Consider the following 17,466-nt stretch of genomic DNA (forward strand, 5'->3'; position numbering starts at 1 on the left):
AGTGACAGTTAGGACAGGTTCCCAGGAATAGTCAGTGAGGAGGGGTGAGATGGGAGGGTGGAATCTATCCCTTCCTTGCTATTGTACTCAGCCAACTTACCCTCTCTCATGCTGCCTCTTCATGAGTACCATGTATAAACAATTGTTCCTAGGACAAAGGACAACTTGTTCCTACGTTTAAACAAATGTAGCAATCGTTTAAATGAGATAAGTACATACGCAAAAACACATTCATCAGGCTTCCCCGGGTGGCTCAGTCGGTTCAGAATCTGCCTGCAATGCGGGAGACCTGGGTTCGATTCCTGGGTTGGGAAGATCCCCTGGAAAAGGGCATGGCAACCCACTTCAGTATTCTTGCCTGGAGAATCCCCAGGGACAGAGGAGCCAGGTGGGCTACAGTCCATGGAGGACTGAGCAACTAAACACAGCTCAAATACAAACACATAGTACATGACACAGCTGCACAAATGTGAGTGGCTACAGACAGCAACAATGGTGGTGTTGTCATGTCAATGGCCATGGCCACCTCTGATGATTTGGGCAAAGGTTCATTTTCTTTCCGCCAGTAACTAGGATATGCTGAATGCTTCGCGGCTGTTCTTTAGGGTAATTCTCAGCTCATCAGTTACCATCATGGGTCGAGGCGGAACTGTACTGGGCTCCCCCTGGAGTCCCACGGTCCCTGCTCTCAGCTGGGGAAAAGGAGTAGGGAGAAGCCGAGGAGGGATGGAGCGAAGCGGAGACCCAGAGATAGAGATGAAAGAAGGGCAGCAAGAAGGGAAATAATTCTCAGCAAAATAGAACTCGCGCCCTACGCGGGCCCTCTTGTCGCTCTTCATCACTGGGACGTGGTTCGATTTATTTTATTTCCAAACTTTGCTATTTCCAACACTAACCGTGCAAAGCCCGCCCGCGGGCCCCCCTTCTCCCGCTTCCCTCCACATCCCACTCCGGACCCCGCCCTGCAATTGGCCAGAGGACAGGGAGCCGTCGCGGATTGGAGCTCGCCGGCGTGGTCTGCGGGGTTTAAAGAGGGGGGCGGGGGCGAGCTGCCCAGCCGCTCTGCTATCCCCGCCGGGTGCCCGTCGCGCAGCTGGGCTTGTAGCCTCTCTTGGCCTCCCGCCACCTCCAGCGTCCCGCATCGCGCCGTCACCGGCCGGCGGCTCGAGAGCGCGGGAGAGGGGCAGGCGCCGTCCAACCCGGACGCGGGCACAGCTAGTAAGGGGCGAGGCGCGGGGACGCCAAGCTGGCTACGATGGTGGCCACATGCCTGCAGGTAGTGGGCTTCGTCACGAGCTTCGTGGGATGGATCGGCATCATCGTCACCACGTCTACCAATGACTGGGTGGTGACATGCGGCTACACCATCCCCACCTGCCGCAAGCTGGACGAGCTGGGCTCCAAGGGGCTGTGGGCCGACTGCGTCATGGCCACGGGGCTGTATCACTGCAAGCCCCTGGTGGACATCCTCATCCTGCCGGGTAAGGACCCCTCCCCATGCCCCGCAAGTGGCTGCTCCTGAATAAACCCTTTCCTTCTGGGCAGACGCGGGAAGGGGGCATTGGGAGGCGTTCACAGAAATATGTGGGCGCTTGAAGGTTTGGGGGGCACCGTTTGACATCTGCAGTACCACTCGGTTGAGGAGGAATTAGGCAGCCCTGAGATTAACCTCTCTCGGTCTCAGTTTTCTTATCTGAAATTTGGGATGACAGTGGTGACCACTGGCCGAGTCACCCTGAGAAGGTAATGAACTGGGACGTGGACACACAGTTGGAACTCCGTGCATGTTAATTACCTCCGCTTCATCCGCAGCCTGCTCCCACCGTCCATGATAGATCAGAAGTACTTCCACACCCCCCATCCCTCCCCACCTCTCCCAGGCGCCCTGCTTTCCCAGTAAGAATGTACCCACACGGGCGAGGAGGAAAAAGAGAAACAAAAGCATTCCTGCGATCGGAACAGGCCCAGGCTGAGTTTCCCAGTCCTTGTGGGACGGCCGAGGTGTCCTGGCCAAGTTAAGATCTTCCTAGCTGCGCCCGAAGGGTCCCCGCGGTCCCCGCGGCCTGTCTCTTTCCCCCCACCCTCTGCCCCTCGAATAGTAATAGTAATATTAGTCGGGCCTGCCGCGACTCCCCTTCGCGGCTCTGCACCCTGGGGTCGGACAGAGAAGAGCGGGTGCGCTGCAGGCCCCACCCACCCTAGGAAAAGGCGCACCGCCGCGGGCCGCCCCCTCCTCTCCGGGAGCGTCCCACAGTGGGGCGGGGAGGGAAGCTTGCCTAGTCTCCTCTTTCCCCGACGCCACTCGAGTCCCATCCTTACTTGCTGCCCCGGTGAAAATTCTGGGCCAGTTTCAATTCAGATTTAAACCTCTAGCCAGTTGGGTGATCGACAAGGTGTCGGGCGCCCCTGTGGGTTTTCTGCTCGGAATCTTGGCTTATCCCTGCCCTGGCGTAAGCACCACTGCCTTCTGGGCCGCTAGCCTTGAGGATGGTGCGCCTCTGAAGGCCTTTCCTGGCTTCTTTAACAAGCGGAGTAACTGGGGCCCCAGGCCGCCAGTCTGACTGAGATCCTTTGGCTTTTGCCTTCCCTGGGTGAGCCTTTCGCTCCCTCCCTCCTAGAGGCTCTGTGTGTGTGTGTGAAAGTCGCTCAGTCGTGTCCGACTTTTCGCGACCCCCATGGACCGTAGCCTCCCAGGCTCCTCTGTCTATGTGATTCTCCGGGCAAGAGAGCTGGAGTGGGTAGCGATTATTTTCTCCAGGGGATGCAACCGGGTGGAACGCGTGTCTCCCGAGTCTCCTGCATTGCGGGCAGGTACTTTACAGTCTGAGCCTCCAGGGAAGCCCCGCCTCCTCCCCGCCCCCTCCCCCCCAACCCGTCCCCCCTCCAGGCTCTGCCCTTCTTTAAGCCTCACCTCAACGCTTCCTGTTTCCAGGTCTCTGTAGTCGGAATCTATCCCTTCCTCCTTGTTACCGTGATATTTGACTCTTTTCCCCGTTAGTGCAGATTAAGGGCTTTTTTACTCATTGTTTGTGAGTCAGGTTCTACTTTGTTGTTCAGTCGCTAAACTGTGTCTGACTCTTTGCGACCCCATGGACTGCAGCAGCATGCCTGGCTTTCCTGTCCTTCACCATCTCCCAGAGTTTGCTCAAACTCATGTCTGTTGAGTCGATGATGCCATCCAACCGTCTCATCCTCTGTCACTCCCTTCTCCTGCGCTTAATCTTTCCCAGCATCAGGTTCTCCTACCACATTTTAAATTCCTCAGAGATATAGAGATAGCATCCTGCCCTTCCTGCATCTTCCCCTGCTCTGCTCTCCATTTTAGACTTTCAGAATGACAGAGATCAGGGACCCAGATCTGGATATGCCTTCAGTTAAAGCTGCTGTTGGTAGATCTGGGTCAGACTCTGGGATCCAACGCTCACAACCTGGGTGATTGGGGACATGTTACTAACCTCTATGAACCCCAGCTGTCTTCTTCATTCTATCTTTCAGAATTGTTTTGGGGATTAAATGAGATGAGAGATGCAAAAGCCTCCTTAATGTAGTAAAGGCTTCATAAATGGTAGTTTTATTAATTTTTTTTTTATTAAAAGCTGGGCATGGTATATGTTAGACTCTGAGTGAAGCAAATAATTACTCTCTGCTTCCTTTTCCTGAAATTAAGTTTGCTGAGCATTTGGTGAAAAGTGGTTTGTTTTCAGAGAACACAGACCATCCCACAGATGGGGTGCATTTCGGGGAGGGACTCATTCTTCCTGGGGTCCCCTCTCTCACACTCTAGGTGGGGACAGGGACTGATCTCAGTCTCCTTCTTTAGATTCTCAAACGTGGCCTTGGCACCTAGCTTGTGGACCGCCTGAGCCATAAATTTTGGAACCTGGGTGGCTGACTGACTCTCTTTTTTGCCAGCCCTGGTTCTCAGCCACAGGGGCACGGTCCTGTGGTCAGAGGTCTTGCCTCAGACCAACCTGTAGCTGCTTTCTGGGGGTCTTCAGGTCAACAGATACTTGATTGATTATCCTTAATTCAGAAGAAACTGAGGTGAGCGATGGTTGAGAGTGCCCTTGTGGACTCCTGCGGTTCAATTGCTCAGTTGTGTCCAACTCTTTGCAGCCCCATGGACTACAGCAGGCCAGGCTGCCCTGTCCTTCACCACATCCCAGAGTTTGTTCAAACTCATGTTGGTGATGTCAGTCACTGTGGACTCTGAATTCTGGCAAACTACATCTTGCTAAGAGGCAATCTTGCAGTTGGGTCTTGGTGCACAGGTAGGCTGGTTTGGTGTCAGGGTCCTGGCACATGAGGCAGAAGTTGGAGCTTGTTTCTGGTTTTGCCATTAACTCTTCCTCCCCCAGGCCACTGGCTCTACTTTTCACTGAGTAAAGAGGAGGGTTAGATATGTACCATTCCCCTCCTTTTTTGGAAAGAAGGAGTGTTTTAGTGAGAAACAGTGTATTTAAGTCTGTCTTATTCTCCCAGCATTTCATATTTATTTTACACAAACATTGAACATATTCTAATCTGTTTCTTAATAAAGTAGTTACCTGGCATTTTATTGGAGGGTATAAAGTTCAGGTAGTTTTGCTCCACTGTTATTATTCAACTTGTTAACGCCATCATTCATAATTGTATGTTTGCATCATCTGCTGTGACCACTGTGTTAACTCCACAAAGGCCAAGGCAGGTGTCTGTTCTCCAAGAATCCTTGGGGGGGTTGGAGAGATTCCTTTATGGATAATTGACCATTGTGGAAGTATGTCCAGGGCACTGTGGGGGAGCCTGACCATCTTTGGGGACAGGATTCATGAGCATAGCAGCTTCTCAGGAGATAATCAAGAAAATGACCCTGAGCCTTAGCTTAGTCTAGTTAGAACCACACACTATACACAATGTGAATTAAAAACACATAGTTAAGGGACAAAAATCACCCAGTACACCTGGAGATAAAAGTACTGCCTTGACACAGAATAATATTGGCAATACCAGTAATAATAGCGGACCCCTTTTTGCAGTACTTAGATTGGGTTAGGCACTGTTCGAGCACTGCATGAATTTACGAATTGAATCTTAGATTCCATTGGCAAGACGTAGGTGCTATTATTATTTTTACTCTTTAGATGAGGAAAAGTGTCAAGGCACTTGGCCAAGGTCACGCAGGTAGAGCACGTCAAGCAGCAGAAGACTTCTTGGAAGATTTAGATTTCAATCTGAATCTTTTAGAAGGTGATGTAACAGTGTAATTGGACTCTTGGCGCCTTCATCTTGGAAACTTGGATGAGTGGTCTAAAGCCAGGGATCCTTGTTCAGTCTCTCCTGCCCCCAGCCTCTCTTTCATCTGTCACTGCGTTTGGACACCTTTGAACATATTTGAAGTCCTGCAGTGGGACAAAGGGAAAGCAGGCACATGGTGCTGAATTCTGTGAGGCGGGATTCAGGATCCAAGGGGACCTGTGGCCTAACCCACCCTGTCTGCGCTCTTGTTTCCAGGCTATGTGCAGGCCTGCCGAGCCCTGATGATCGCTGCCTCCGTCCTGGGTCTGCCGGCTATTCTCCTGCTGCTCACAGTTCTCCCGTGCATCCGAATGGGCCACGAGCCTGGTGTGGCCAAGTACAGGCGGGCCCAGCTGGCTGGTGTCATGCTCATTCTTGTGGGTAAGACAGCTTTTTGTAGAGCACCCCAACTCGGAGTGGACCTGAAGAATCTCAGGTCTTGCTGCTCAAGAGATGTGGCCAGGAAGACATGTGAATCCACTGGGGAAAATACCTCACCATGTGTATTCCTTTATGTTTCCTGGTGGGTGAGGCAGAGGGACAAATAATGTCTGTGGGAGTCACTGGACATAAAAATAAGAAAAAACAAACAAAAAGGATTTTGAGGGAATACGTAAGAGAGAGACCAGAGGGCAGAAGAGGGTTATAGGGTGGCCCTCCACTCAGGCTTCACCATGGAGTCTGTTTTTGGAAACACCTGCGCCCAGGTCCCACTGCAGGTCCATTGACTCAGAATTTCTGGACAGCTGACCAGGCAAAGATATTTTTTTGAAAGCTTCCCAGGTGGCTCTTAAGTGCAACCAAGATTGAGAACTTAACATATAAAGACTAGAGGAAAAGAAGGGCAAGAGAAAAGTAAGATGTCAAGGGTAGTAGATCACTAGGTGATGAATCACTCCATCTTTTATTCTGTACGCATTTCATTGAGCACTTGCTGAGGGCCAGGCACCATGGTAGACACTTGGCACATTGGCAAACAGAAGGCAGCCTCTGCCTTGAGTATTCTTGGACATCTTGATAGAGCGTGGGACATGCTTACCTAGAAAAGGTACACGGGCTGTGCATACCTAGAGCAAGGTATCTGGTTCAGACTGGAGGAGTTTCCCAGAGCAGAGGATCCCAGCGATGACTTTTGAGAGTTGGAGAGAAGATGGTCAGGTCATGGATTGGAGAGAGGGACAGCTCATACCAAGGACATGACATGTGCTTGTTCAGTGTTTCTATTACGCCTGCACACTGGGGTCGTGGTTTACCAACCTGGGGAGGGTCCTTGCTCTCATCAGTGATTTCATCTCTTGGTTTTTTTTTGAAGGTTATTTCTACCATTCTAAATCTTAATAGAAGACAGGCATTTTCAGAATGGCAGCTCTTGTTGCAAAATGCACTGAGCTATCAGTGAAGAGACATTGGTCTGGGTATAAGTTAGATATAAATTAAGTTCCCCTGGGACAGGAAATTTCCATCCCCAAACTGGTATCAGACTGGGTGTTTGAGGGGGCAAGGTAGGGAGTCAGAGTTCTGTGTAGGTCAGTGCTATTTAGTGATGGTCACCCACAGTGTCACTGGTGAGGTGAGGGGGACATAAGAAATAGGGGTGCCTATGATTGTAAAGGTGTTTAGAGACTTGTGAAGCTATGGAGAATTCAGAGGAGGGGCTTGCCTGTGTATGTGTGAATAGGAGTAAAAAGATCAGAAAACCTCTATAATTTGGGGAGAAGAATCTGGGCATGGACCTTTTGGTTCCAGCCACAAAGAATTTCTGTGGGAGTGCCATGAGGAACACATGGTGGTCAGCATCACATGTGTTTCATCCAACTCACAGGGTCCTTCCTTGTGAGGCTTTTTGGTGGTCAGATCTTTGTATCTGAACTCCCTTTCCAGTAAGTAGACCAAAGTTCTGCAAGTAAGCTGTTTTGCAGAATCCAGGTGAAACCCTTCTCATCCTAAACGTTTGCGGTTGTTTGTAACTTTCCTCACAGTGTTACAGACGCCCCAGCAGGCTCTCTCTTTGACTCTGAGGATGCCAAAGCCAAAGAATGGGTCTGCTGTGTTTCTTTAGAAACCCTGGTCATCCGTATGAGAGTCACATTAAAAGAGAATACATGAAAATATCCCAAACCCAAATCTTGTAGGAAATAAAGACATAAAAGCAAAGTCATACACACAAATTGGTATTTAAAACTCTCCTGAAAACCGCTGAATTATCTAGTTGAATATAATGGCTATTAAAAAAAAATAGCAACCTATTGTCTGAAACTTCCTAGTCAAATTATATACAGTTAATCTTTTTCAAGTGGGCTGGTGGATATAGACAGAATCTTAGGAGATTGTGAGGTGGGTGGGCAGGTAGGGATGGGAGCTCCTCAGTCCCTGTTTGCAGCCTGGAGGGAGCCGGTGGAGGGGGCGTTGAGTGTTTGGACGCCCCGCCGCATGGGGAGGCTGCCCCTTCTGACCCGTCACTGTTATGATGGAACAAGGGCACTGTTCCTTGCATCTCCAGTGGTGCCTGCGTTCTCTTTGATTGCTCCTGTCCGGATTTACTTCTCAGTGGGTCGCCCCTTGCCTTTGGGCTGGATGTTGTTTAGACTGGAACCAGCTCGCTCACTCTGGAAATGTAAAGCTCATTGTCTCAAGTGTGGCACCTGCTGGCCTCGCCGGTCTTCTCTGCTGGGAGCCCAAGAGCCTTGCTTCCCCGGCTGGCAGCGGGTGGGAGGAGCAGGAGAGAGTGAAGGCTCCCTTTGTGTGGCTGGGAGGGGCTGCTGGGGCTCTTCTAGCAGAAGCTGGCACTGGGCTCCTGCTGGGTCCTCGGGGTCACTGACAGTGCTCCAGGTGAGGTGTGGTCCCTGACCAAGCACACTTTGGGTGTGGGGACCTGGGAACCAGAACAGAGTCGAAGCTAATCTTGGAATGAAAAATGTAAGCACTATTAATTAAAATCCATTCTTCCTGACTCTGGAAACCTTTATTTTTCTGAAAGTTTAAAAAATTATGACTCCCATACAACAGCTTGTCGTCTCAGGAGTCTGAGTTCAGTGGTGTGAGGATTTGGTTCCTGCTTTGAGGGAAGGAATGGGAGCCTGATGCTGCCGACTTCTTAAGCCAGATGAGTAGTTCAAGGAGCATCTGGCTTCTCAGATCCAGGATGTATATAATTCTAATCTGTGGCTTTTCAAGAGCTCCTGCCGAAGCAGGTGATACCTATGCCTTGAGATGCTTCATCTTATCATGTGGAGTCAGACCAACTGTACTAAATCTCAGACCTGCCGCTTTCTAGCTCTGTGAACGGGGACAGTTAAAGTCACTTAAAGCCTCTGAGGCTTTATATAAAATGGGGACAATACTGCCTACTTCTGAGGTTGGTAAGAACAGTGAAATGAGATATCCAAGTTATTTAGTGTCCTGTCTGGCACATACTAAGTGCTCAACAAATGGTTGCTATTTTGTAGCTATTGTTGGTTACAGGAAATAGAGAGGTAACCTAGAAAGGAGCTGCCTAGAAGGCAACTGGGTATTCCTTCCATCATGTCTAATTTCTGCAGGGTCATGTCCCCACGTGGAACTGGTAAGGAGAGATGACACCAGGTCACATCCTGGTCTAATGGAAATACTGCCTTTGCTTGCTTTGTGGAAACTAGAATGTAGGGCTTAATGGTTTGAGTTTTTGGCTTATTCCATTATAAAAAGTCACAGGAAGCTATACAATTGAAAGTGCTCAAGCTTAGTTCTGATTCAGACTAATCTGCACCTTGCTATAAGTTAGAAAGTACTTGATTTTGGTGTTTCTTGGGGAGACAGGGTAGGGAATGGAAGGAAAGGAAAGTGGAATTCCTAAGTGGAATTCTTTGTCTTCTGTCCTCCTTTTAAAAGATTTGGCCCCAGGAATCCTATTTGTATTGAAAAGGAGTTTTTAACTTGGAACTTTGTGATTAAAAAATTTTTTTACTAATAACCATGGAGCTTGTTTTTTTTTTTTTCTGAAGGGTGCAGGAAAAAGAGATAGTGATTTGTGGAATAGAAATAAAGGGGAAAGTGTTGAAAACAAGCTAGGAAAATAATGTACTCAAATATTCCATTGACTTGATGATTGTTGTAAATATTAGATATTCATAAAAGTCGTTGTGTCATCCCACCACGGTTTTCTTTTGTCAAAATTTAGAGAGTGGCAAGTGAAGAAAGTAGGACCAAAGTTCTTCTGGCTTCAAATTATAGAGAAACAACAAAGTACACATGACTTCAACCAACAGGTCCTTAGAAATCTCACTACTTGTCGCCTTGAGTTAACTGGCTTCTTTGTGACAAGCTGATGTGAATAGCCAGTTAGATCATATGATATAATAGTATCAATTGTAGAAGACTGTGTTCAATGCCTCCTGAAATGTTACATGGAGGGGGATTTTCAAAAAGTTTTTATTGTGAAAAATTTCAAACATACACAAAAGTAGACTAGTATCATGAACTCCATGAACCCAAACTCATTCCCAGTAATGATCAACTCACAGTCAACTTGCTTCGTCTCTGTACTTCCACTTCTCTCCCGGTCTTCAGACTTTTTTTTTGGAAGCAAATCTCAGTTATCAGATAAAGGAAGTTTCCCCCCCACCCCCCCCAGTATTACTAATGAAACTCAGGGTAATTTAAGTGAGTTTAATGAAAAATATTAGTTTGATCTAGAAATGATGCTTTTAAAAGTTTTTTCAGTGCTTAGTATAGAAAGTGACAAAGTCTGAAAACAGGTGTTCGTTGGAGGAAGGAAGAAATCTGCTGCTCTTTTGTCTCTCTAGGCTTCTCTGTCTATCTGCCCATCTCTTTCTAGGTTGTTACCTCCAAAGCTAAACACCTGTGCCAATTTCATTTAATTTCATCATACTTATTTAACTCCATATATATGTATTGTCTAACCCTAAAGAGATGAAAAACTGCACTTAATATTTCATTGCTCTAAAACTGCTTTCCCAAATATTTTCTGTTTGGCTACATCAAGATCATTGATAACTTTTAATGAGGCTGTTTTCTATCAACTAAAGAATTGATTATATTAAATGATTTGAAATTTATCAAAAGAGACAAGACTATTTTCTTTTATGAAGAGCACGGAATTTTGCTTGTGAGAGGACCGAGTCCAGATGAATCTCTATCTACAAAGTGAAGCTTTCTTTCTCCCCTTCTTCTTCTTTTGATTTTTAAGATGATGATATTTCTGATTTTCCTTTTCTACTCCCCCGCAAGTGGCAAAATTTTTTTCCTCTTGTGCAGTTAACTGTTGCATCTTCTGAAGGTAGAAGGGGAAAAACAGAAATATCTGAGTGTTAAAATTCCCCTGTCTTATTTTTAGAGACTTAAATTCTGATGACATAAAAATAAATGAAAGTTCCCTTCCATGTTCTTTACTTTATGGGTAACTGTGGGTTTTTAAGAAAAACATTGTATTTTCCTCAGATATGGAGAGAATCATTACAAATTCGCGCGTGCACACGTGTGTATGTATCTGCAAGTAGAAATAAGTCTAGCAGGCCTTCTATGTCTTTAAGAAAGCCCAAAATTACTGCCAGTTCTATTAACATTTCACATCTTTTAGTTGAGTATGATATGACTTGCATTTTTAACTTTACTGATTAAAACATATTCTTCTTTCCCTTCAAGCCATGCTCAAATTGAGTAAACTCTCCCTTTTTTAGTTTTTAAGCATTCTTCAATGTGAGTTCAACTGAAGGTCACTGTTCCCAGCGAACCTCTCATTCCCTTATGTTGTGTGGTGGTCTGTCATCTTCTAGTGGTTTTTGATGTGGTTGGTCTCTGAGAGCCACAGGATTTCCACCCAGAGTTCAATTATCTATGAGGAAATAAAGGGTCTGCTGGTGCTCATTTGCCTTGTTTTGCATGGATTGTAAAAGAAGGAAATCTAATGAGGTAAATCATGAGTTTGTAGCTTTGAGTGTGTTAAGTTACATTAAAGTTTTATAATTTTAGAAGCCCATTTTGGTGTGAATGAAGTGGAGAATAGACTAGAAATGGGTCTACCTCTCATCTATCCATTTGTCCATCCATCCACCCACTCACTCACCCAGTCCTATAAGTTCATTATTTAAATCTTTAGACATTTTTCTGATTTTTCCTTTTCCTAGTAAACTATATAGGAATAAAGTCTAACAAAATCTAACACTCAAAATCAAAACTGATGGTTACTTTTGGTATGTTGAGCCTGATTCTTTCCCTATATGAAAATAACCTAGTTTTATTACTTTGCTTAGTAAAAGAGGAAGAATTCAGTGAAATTAGAGGCAATATTTAAATCTTACTCTGTAAAATCTAAACCAAACCTGAAGTTAAGTGAGATTAAAATGAAATGTGAAGAATGCCCATGTGTGTATGTGTGTGTGTGAGTGTGTATGTGTGATATGTGTAAATAATTGGAAAATATAAAACTTTACTTGAACTGTAACCTGTTTTGAATCCAGTTAATTGTTTATAGGAAAGATCAATTGGATTGAGCCACATCAACTGGGAATCAAATCTTTTTTTCCTATGGAATTCAGCTTTTCCCTCTAATCAAGCATGGGTGTTTGGAAGCCCTTGCTAGATTGTCCATCTCAGAACACATGCCCCCTTTTGGTATTTAATCGTGTATAGCTGGATCGTATTTTGATGTGGAGAATCTAGAGCAATTCTTTCTGGCTCAGACACTCTAGATTATAACTATGACAATAGCCAAGCAGTTCTCCAAGAGTGCCAGACTTGGAATCTGTGGCCAGAGGAAGAGAAAGAAAAAAATGTATCATAGATCTTTAAAGCCCTGTGCTAGAAAGGGAAGGTTTGGTCAATCAGATCAGCTGGTCTTTTTGAGTATACTCTATTCACAGAAGGAAAATACATCTTCTCAATCTCATATAAAAATATTACAGAAGCTGGCATGATGGGGCATTGCTGTTTAAGTAAAGTGAAGTTGTTAACATATGAATAGATTTTAGCATCTAAGATAATCTATATAAACTCCTTAAATATGTGAGTAGTTCACAACTAATGGAGTGGATTTAGGCTGTTAGAAAGCCAGTTAGAGCAATTCAGAGCCCCCAGATTCACTTTTTTACTCTGACTTCCTCTTAGAATCTATACATTTTTAGGACATGAATCATGTCTATTTATCTATACATACCTTGCGGGGATGGGCTTAGTGTGTTGTCAACAAAACCTTATTGTACAAGCTAGACAAGTGCAATGGAATAGTCTAAGAGGTCTTTCAAGATGCGTAAGACTTAAATCTTTTCTTTAGTTTGATCTAATGTACAAGGCTGTAAGATTTGAGTGCTATTAAAGAAAAATTACGTTTTTTTCTCTGTGGGCATAGAGGTCAGTTAGAAAATTACTCAGGATGAGCAGAAATCAAAAAAGGTGTGCTAAGTGGAAGTGACAAGAGTTCCCTGGGTAGCAAACAGTGCAACGACTGCCTTGAATTTATCAAAGTGTTTATGACTAACAATTAGAAACATGTTTATTTTGGCCTGTCAACTTTAATGTGGCATCCTAACTTAAAGTTTTTAAAAAATATTTATTTTAATATTTGTTTAAAAAAAATGTTTATTTGGCTGCCTCAGGTCTTAGTTGCAGTGGGCAGGCCTTAGTCCGCCTGCAACATGTGAGATCTTAGTTCCCCAACCAGGGATCAAACGAGTTCTTTGCATTGAGGAGTGGATTCTTAACCACTGGACCACCAGGGAAGTCCCCCAACTCAAAGCTTTACCTAAAATTTCTGTCTAGTTGTAGTTGTGAGAAATCAGATGACACCAAAGTAAGAATAAAGTTACTTTCTAGAGCTTTGTGGCTTAGTACATTAGCCACTAGCTACGTGTTCACTTAAATTTAATGAAAACTCAGAATTTGGTTTTCAATCTCACTAGCCTCATAAGAAGTGTTCAATAGCCCATGTAGCTTGTTAGCTACCCTATTTGACAGTGCTGGTGTAGCGGTTTAAAACCTTCTAAAAAATCTTTATAGGCTCCTGTCTCTCCTGTTTTGTTACTTTGCTTAGGAGGAGGGGAAAAACTAACTGATGTAGAGGCTCTTTCTTATGATGATGACTTTTGTTGTGATGGGTCACAGTCCTTGAATGGGTAACTTCTTTTACTCTGGGAACTGTTCATGTGTGTGTGTATGTGGAGGTTTTGTGACTCTGAGCAGCACAATCAGACTCAGACTCCTAGCTGATACTCCGCTGATACCTGGCAGTATTCCCCACAGCAAGAGAATTTGTATAGCTTCTTCAGGTCTTTGTACTGTGAATTGACCAAATAGAAAAAAAGAGTGGACATTGAAATGGGTACCATCTTGTTTCTCATTTCTGAATAGCTCAGGTCATCCAGTCATTCACCTGGTATACACCGAGCACATACTCTGTACTTGGTTCTGAGCTAAACACTGACTTTACAAACATAAGACATGGGCCCTGCCTTCAAGGATCTCAGACCTTGGAATGGGAAATAGAGTTGTAAAGAGATAATTACAATACAATTAAGGAAGTGTAAGAATAGAATTATAAGTATATAAAGTCAGGATATATAAATAAATACAGATGCATAGTTTTTGGACTTAAATGACTTATTTCTAGGTTTTTACATTGGACTTTTATTTTGTTTCTGGGGAAGATCCTCTGGAGAAGGGCATGGCAACCCAGTCCAGTATTCTTACCTGGAGAACTCCATGGACAGGAGCCTGGCAGGCTACAGTCCACAGGGTCTCACAGAGTTGATGTGAGATAGATGTCAACCTTTAGGTTCAGATTGTCCGCGAGGGAGCAGAGCTGAGCGTGCTGAGTTTTGGAGTTGGTTGGAAGCCAGAGGGGCGCATGTGTGGGCTGAAGGGGAGCCTGGTCTTGTGGGTGTGTGATGGGGCTCCTCAGTCACAGCCCTCTTCTTGTCCCCCCAGCTCTCTGCGCCATGGTCGCCACCATCTGGTTCCCCGTGTGCGCCCACCGTGAGACCACCATCGTGAGCTTTGGCTACTCCCTGTATGCGGGCTGGATCGGTGCTGTGCTGTGCCTCGTGGGGGGCTGTGTCATCGTCTGCTGCGCTGGAGATGCCCAGGCGTTCGGGGAAAATCGTTTCTACTACTCTTCAGGCTCCAGTTCCCCAACTCACGCCAAGAGTGCGCACGTATAAGACAGCTGCCAGCCTGCCCACGGAGGTGCTGTAGATGCCGGGCCCCTGGCCCTAGGTTCGCTTGCCACTGCGAGGGGGTGGGAAGCCCACTCCTCTGCCAGGCTCCAAAGCCAAAGTTCTAGAAGGGCATCCTGTCTGGCATTCTGTAGTCTTAACATCTCCTTCTCCTTCTGTCGCCTTAAAAGAAATGTTTAGCTCAGATAATGCCGCACATTTTTTTTCCCATGGTTTTGCCCATTACTAGCTCTTTTCTTGGGCATTCTTTTGTCATACATATATATATGTATATATATGTACACACACATATATATATTAAAAAATTTTTCCTCTCTCTTTAAATTTCAAATATCTTGCAAACATTGCCGAGTTGGGTGTGGGGAGAGAAATAAAAGACACTTTCAAACTGTTACAGATGACAATGGGAGCCTCATAGAGATGCCTCTCTGTTCCCTCCCTCCTCTCAGCTCCAAGGTCACTTAGTTATAACCAATAGAAAAAGATAGAATTGGGAATGCGGGGTGGGGTAGGGAAGGGCATTGTGGACCTTGCCCTTCGTGGGGATGTTTCCCTTTTGTAAGGTGAGGGCAAGGGGTGGGGATATTTTTTAGTTTGTGATTTTACATTTATCTGTACATACTTTTTAAGGTTGCTCATTTTTATAACCACGGTTTTCCTGAAATTCTCAATGCATCAGTATGAAGGAAATGAACCAAACAGACTTTAATGATACCGTAAATAATAGCACAAGTGAGTATAACTAACTGACATGCCACAGAACATTCTTGATTTCCAGGTTTGTAGGATATAGTTTTTAATCCTACACTTGCATATGCTTCAATTTAACATATTTTAAAAACTTTCTCCCTTTTCTATTTTCATTCTGTTAGCTGTCTTGAAGTGGTATTGTTTAACATAAATTGTACTGTTGAATTTGGCTTTACGGGTGCAAACACTGATGGTGTACCGGTATCCAAGACCCTAAACTCTCCAAACATTGATGGTGCATTTTGTTCTTTAAATAAAATCTATGCAATAAAATAACAGACTGTCTGCAAAACTGGCCTGTAATATTCTGTTGTATCCAAAGGTATCTTCCATCAATTTAAATTTTTTGTTGATCTCTACTAGTAATTTATAGGGAATCTGGTCAGGGATTCAAGAGTAAGCCTTTCTGCCCTGAATAATTGAAAAGAGATTTTATTCACTGTATCGTGATGGTTACATGTGGTCATAAGGGGAACCTAGATGCTCTGTGGGTCTCTTAAGGAGGGACATTATGGCTTCTTTAAGTCATACAAATAGGCAACCATCAGATACCGAGTGCCAAGTATCACATACACTCCTTTATCTATTCTCAGCATAGTAAAGGAATTGGCTCAGTATAAAGGAAACTATAAAACAACCTCATTTTTATTGGGTCTTCAGGTAATAATATCTAAGTGCATTTTGTTGGAACATATGCATGTAGATGTTTAGAAATTTTGAACAAAGATGGATATAGCAAATTGATTTTTGTTTTTTTTTCTATTCCAGAAAGTCTGTTAAGTTATGAGTCTGCTCTTAGGAAGAACAGATTATAATCTATTTTGGTAGTATTTTTCCAAAAATACTAACTTCATCAGCTGATAGCATAATGGTTGGCAAACATTTCCTCTTTGGAAATATCCACTTGGACTAATCATTTTTATAGAGGTTTGTGTACGTTAGGAGATTATAACCTAGTGGAAAGTATTTCTAAATTAACTTGTGGAGAAAAGATAGTCTTCATGTTGACCAAAATATTTGCTCAGTTATGACAGCTTTGTAAGGATGCAAGCTGTGTGATCACATTGCAGGACCCTGTCTACCTCGTGAAAACTTGCCCCAGTGTAATGACTGTGACCCTGAATGGAGCAGGAGGGCCTCGGGGGGTGTGGCCAAGGAAGACTGTAGGTCTCATACCCCTTGTCTCCTCACAGAATCAGAAGTGTCCTCTTGTGGATGTGCTCACTCACACACCTCTTTCCCCGAGGCTGCTGCATGCTTTCTCACATGACGGGGCGTGCTGCAGGAGCCCCACTTTCCCCTGCAGCAGGAGAAGAGACGCCCCCAGTGTCTCCTGGATGATCGTTGCCTCATTAGGGAATCCCATTTTGTAGGTCATAACTCCAGTGCTGGGTTATATTATCAGTGTGAGGGAGGAGGAGAGGGATCAATGTTCCCCCTGAACAGCACTGTCCAGTAGAAATATAACCTGAGCCACATATATCATTTAAAATGTCCTAGGAGCCACGTTAAAAAGCTAAATGTAAACAAGTGAAATGAATTTTTAATATATTCTATTTTATTCCAGTGCATTCAAAGTATTATCATTTCAATTTGTAATCAATTACATTTTTACGCTCTTCTTTTTGTGTTAAGTCTTTGGACTCCGGTGTGGATTTTATACTTACAGCATCTTCCCATTTGTCCTGGCAACACTGTAAGTGCTCAGTGGCCACATATGGCTGATGGCTCTTGGACTGGACAGCACAGCTATAGAATAACAGGTTCTGCCTTAGTGACAAAAGGGGGATGACTCTTGATCTTAGCTGCCCTCATTAGAGCTCCATGAGAACCTGGCACTTACAGTGACAGTAGATTGCCACCCAGGGGAAGACAACGACCCCCTAGTCACAGGTAAAATGGCAGACCCAAAGAGCTCTGCCTGAGTAATAGGGAAAAGGGAAGACCTGCTCTTGAGACCTGTTTGTTCCAGGAACTTCATACACTTAATCCTTCTCACAGTCCCTGTTGTATAGATAAGGGAAAGGAGGTGTAGAGAGTTTAGGTTATTTGTCAAGGTCAGATTGCCCTTATACAGAACTAAAATAGGATTCAAGTCTAACTCTAAAGCCTTTGTTCTCCAAGATAACAGTCACTACAGAAAGTCAAGTAAATTTCAGATTCACTTCGGACACCAACTCAGTAGATGTGGGTTGGTACCCAAGAACCTGCACTTCTATTGTGCATCCCCGGTGATTCTGAAGAGGTGATCCCCATGCCACAATTCGATAGAGTGAAG

At 44.8% G+C, this 17,466-nt stretch overlaps 1 protein-coding gene across 1 annotated transcript; it reads left to right on the forward strand.

Annotated features, from left to right (window-relative positions):
- The first annotated feature begins 1,114 nt into the window (after nt 1-1,114).
- CLDN11 (claudin 11) lies at nt 1,115-14,935 on the forward strand. Its single transcript, XM_061167877.1, has 3 exons — nt 1,115-1,481; nt 5,491-5,655; nt 14,191-14,935. The coding sequence occupies exons 1-3, from the start codon at nt 1,256-1,258 to the stop codon at nt 14,421-14,423; spliced, it is 624 nt and encodes a 207-aa protein (XP_061023860.1). The 5' UTR covers nt 1,115-1,255; the 3' UTR covers nt 14,424-14,935.
- Nucleotides 14,936-17,466: the final 2,531 nt, after the last annotated feature.

The sequence above is a fragment of the Dama dama genome, chromosome 19, assembly GCF_033118175.1.
Source record: "Dama dama isolate Ldn47 chromosome 19, ASM3311817v1, whole genome shotgun sequence".
Taxonomy (NCBI): domain Eukaryota; kingdom Metazoa; phylum Chordata; class Mammalia; order Artiodactyla; family Cervidae; genus Dama; species Dama dama.

Excerpts from the sequence above, each read along its gene's own strand:
- CLDN11 (XM_061167877.1), top strand. The coding sequence starts at position 1,256 with ATGGTGGCCACATGCCTGCAGGTAGTGGGCTTCGTCACGAGCTTCGTG. Across the intron at positions 1,482-5,490 it reads GGACATCCTCATCCTGCCGG|GCTATGTGCAGGCCTGCCGA; the intron begins GTAAGGACCCCT and ends TCTTGTTTCCAG. Across the intron at positions 5,656-14,190 it reads TGTCATGCTCATTCTTGTGG|CTCTCTGCGCCATGGTCGCC; the intron begins GTAAGACAGCTT and ends TTGTCCCCCCAG.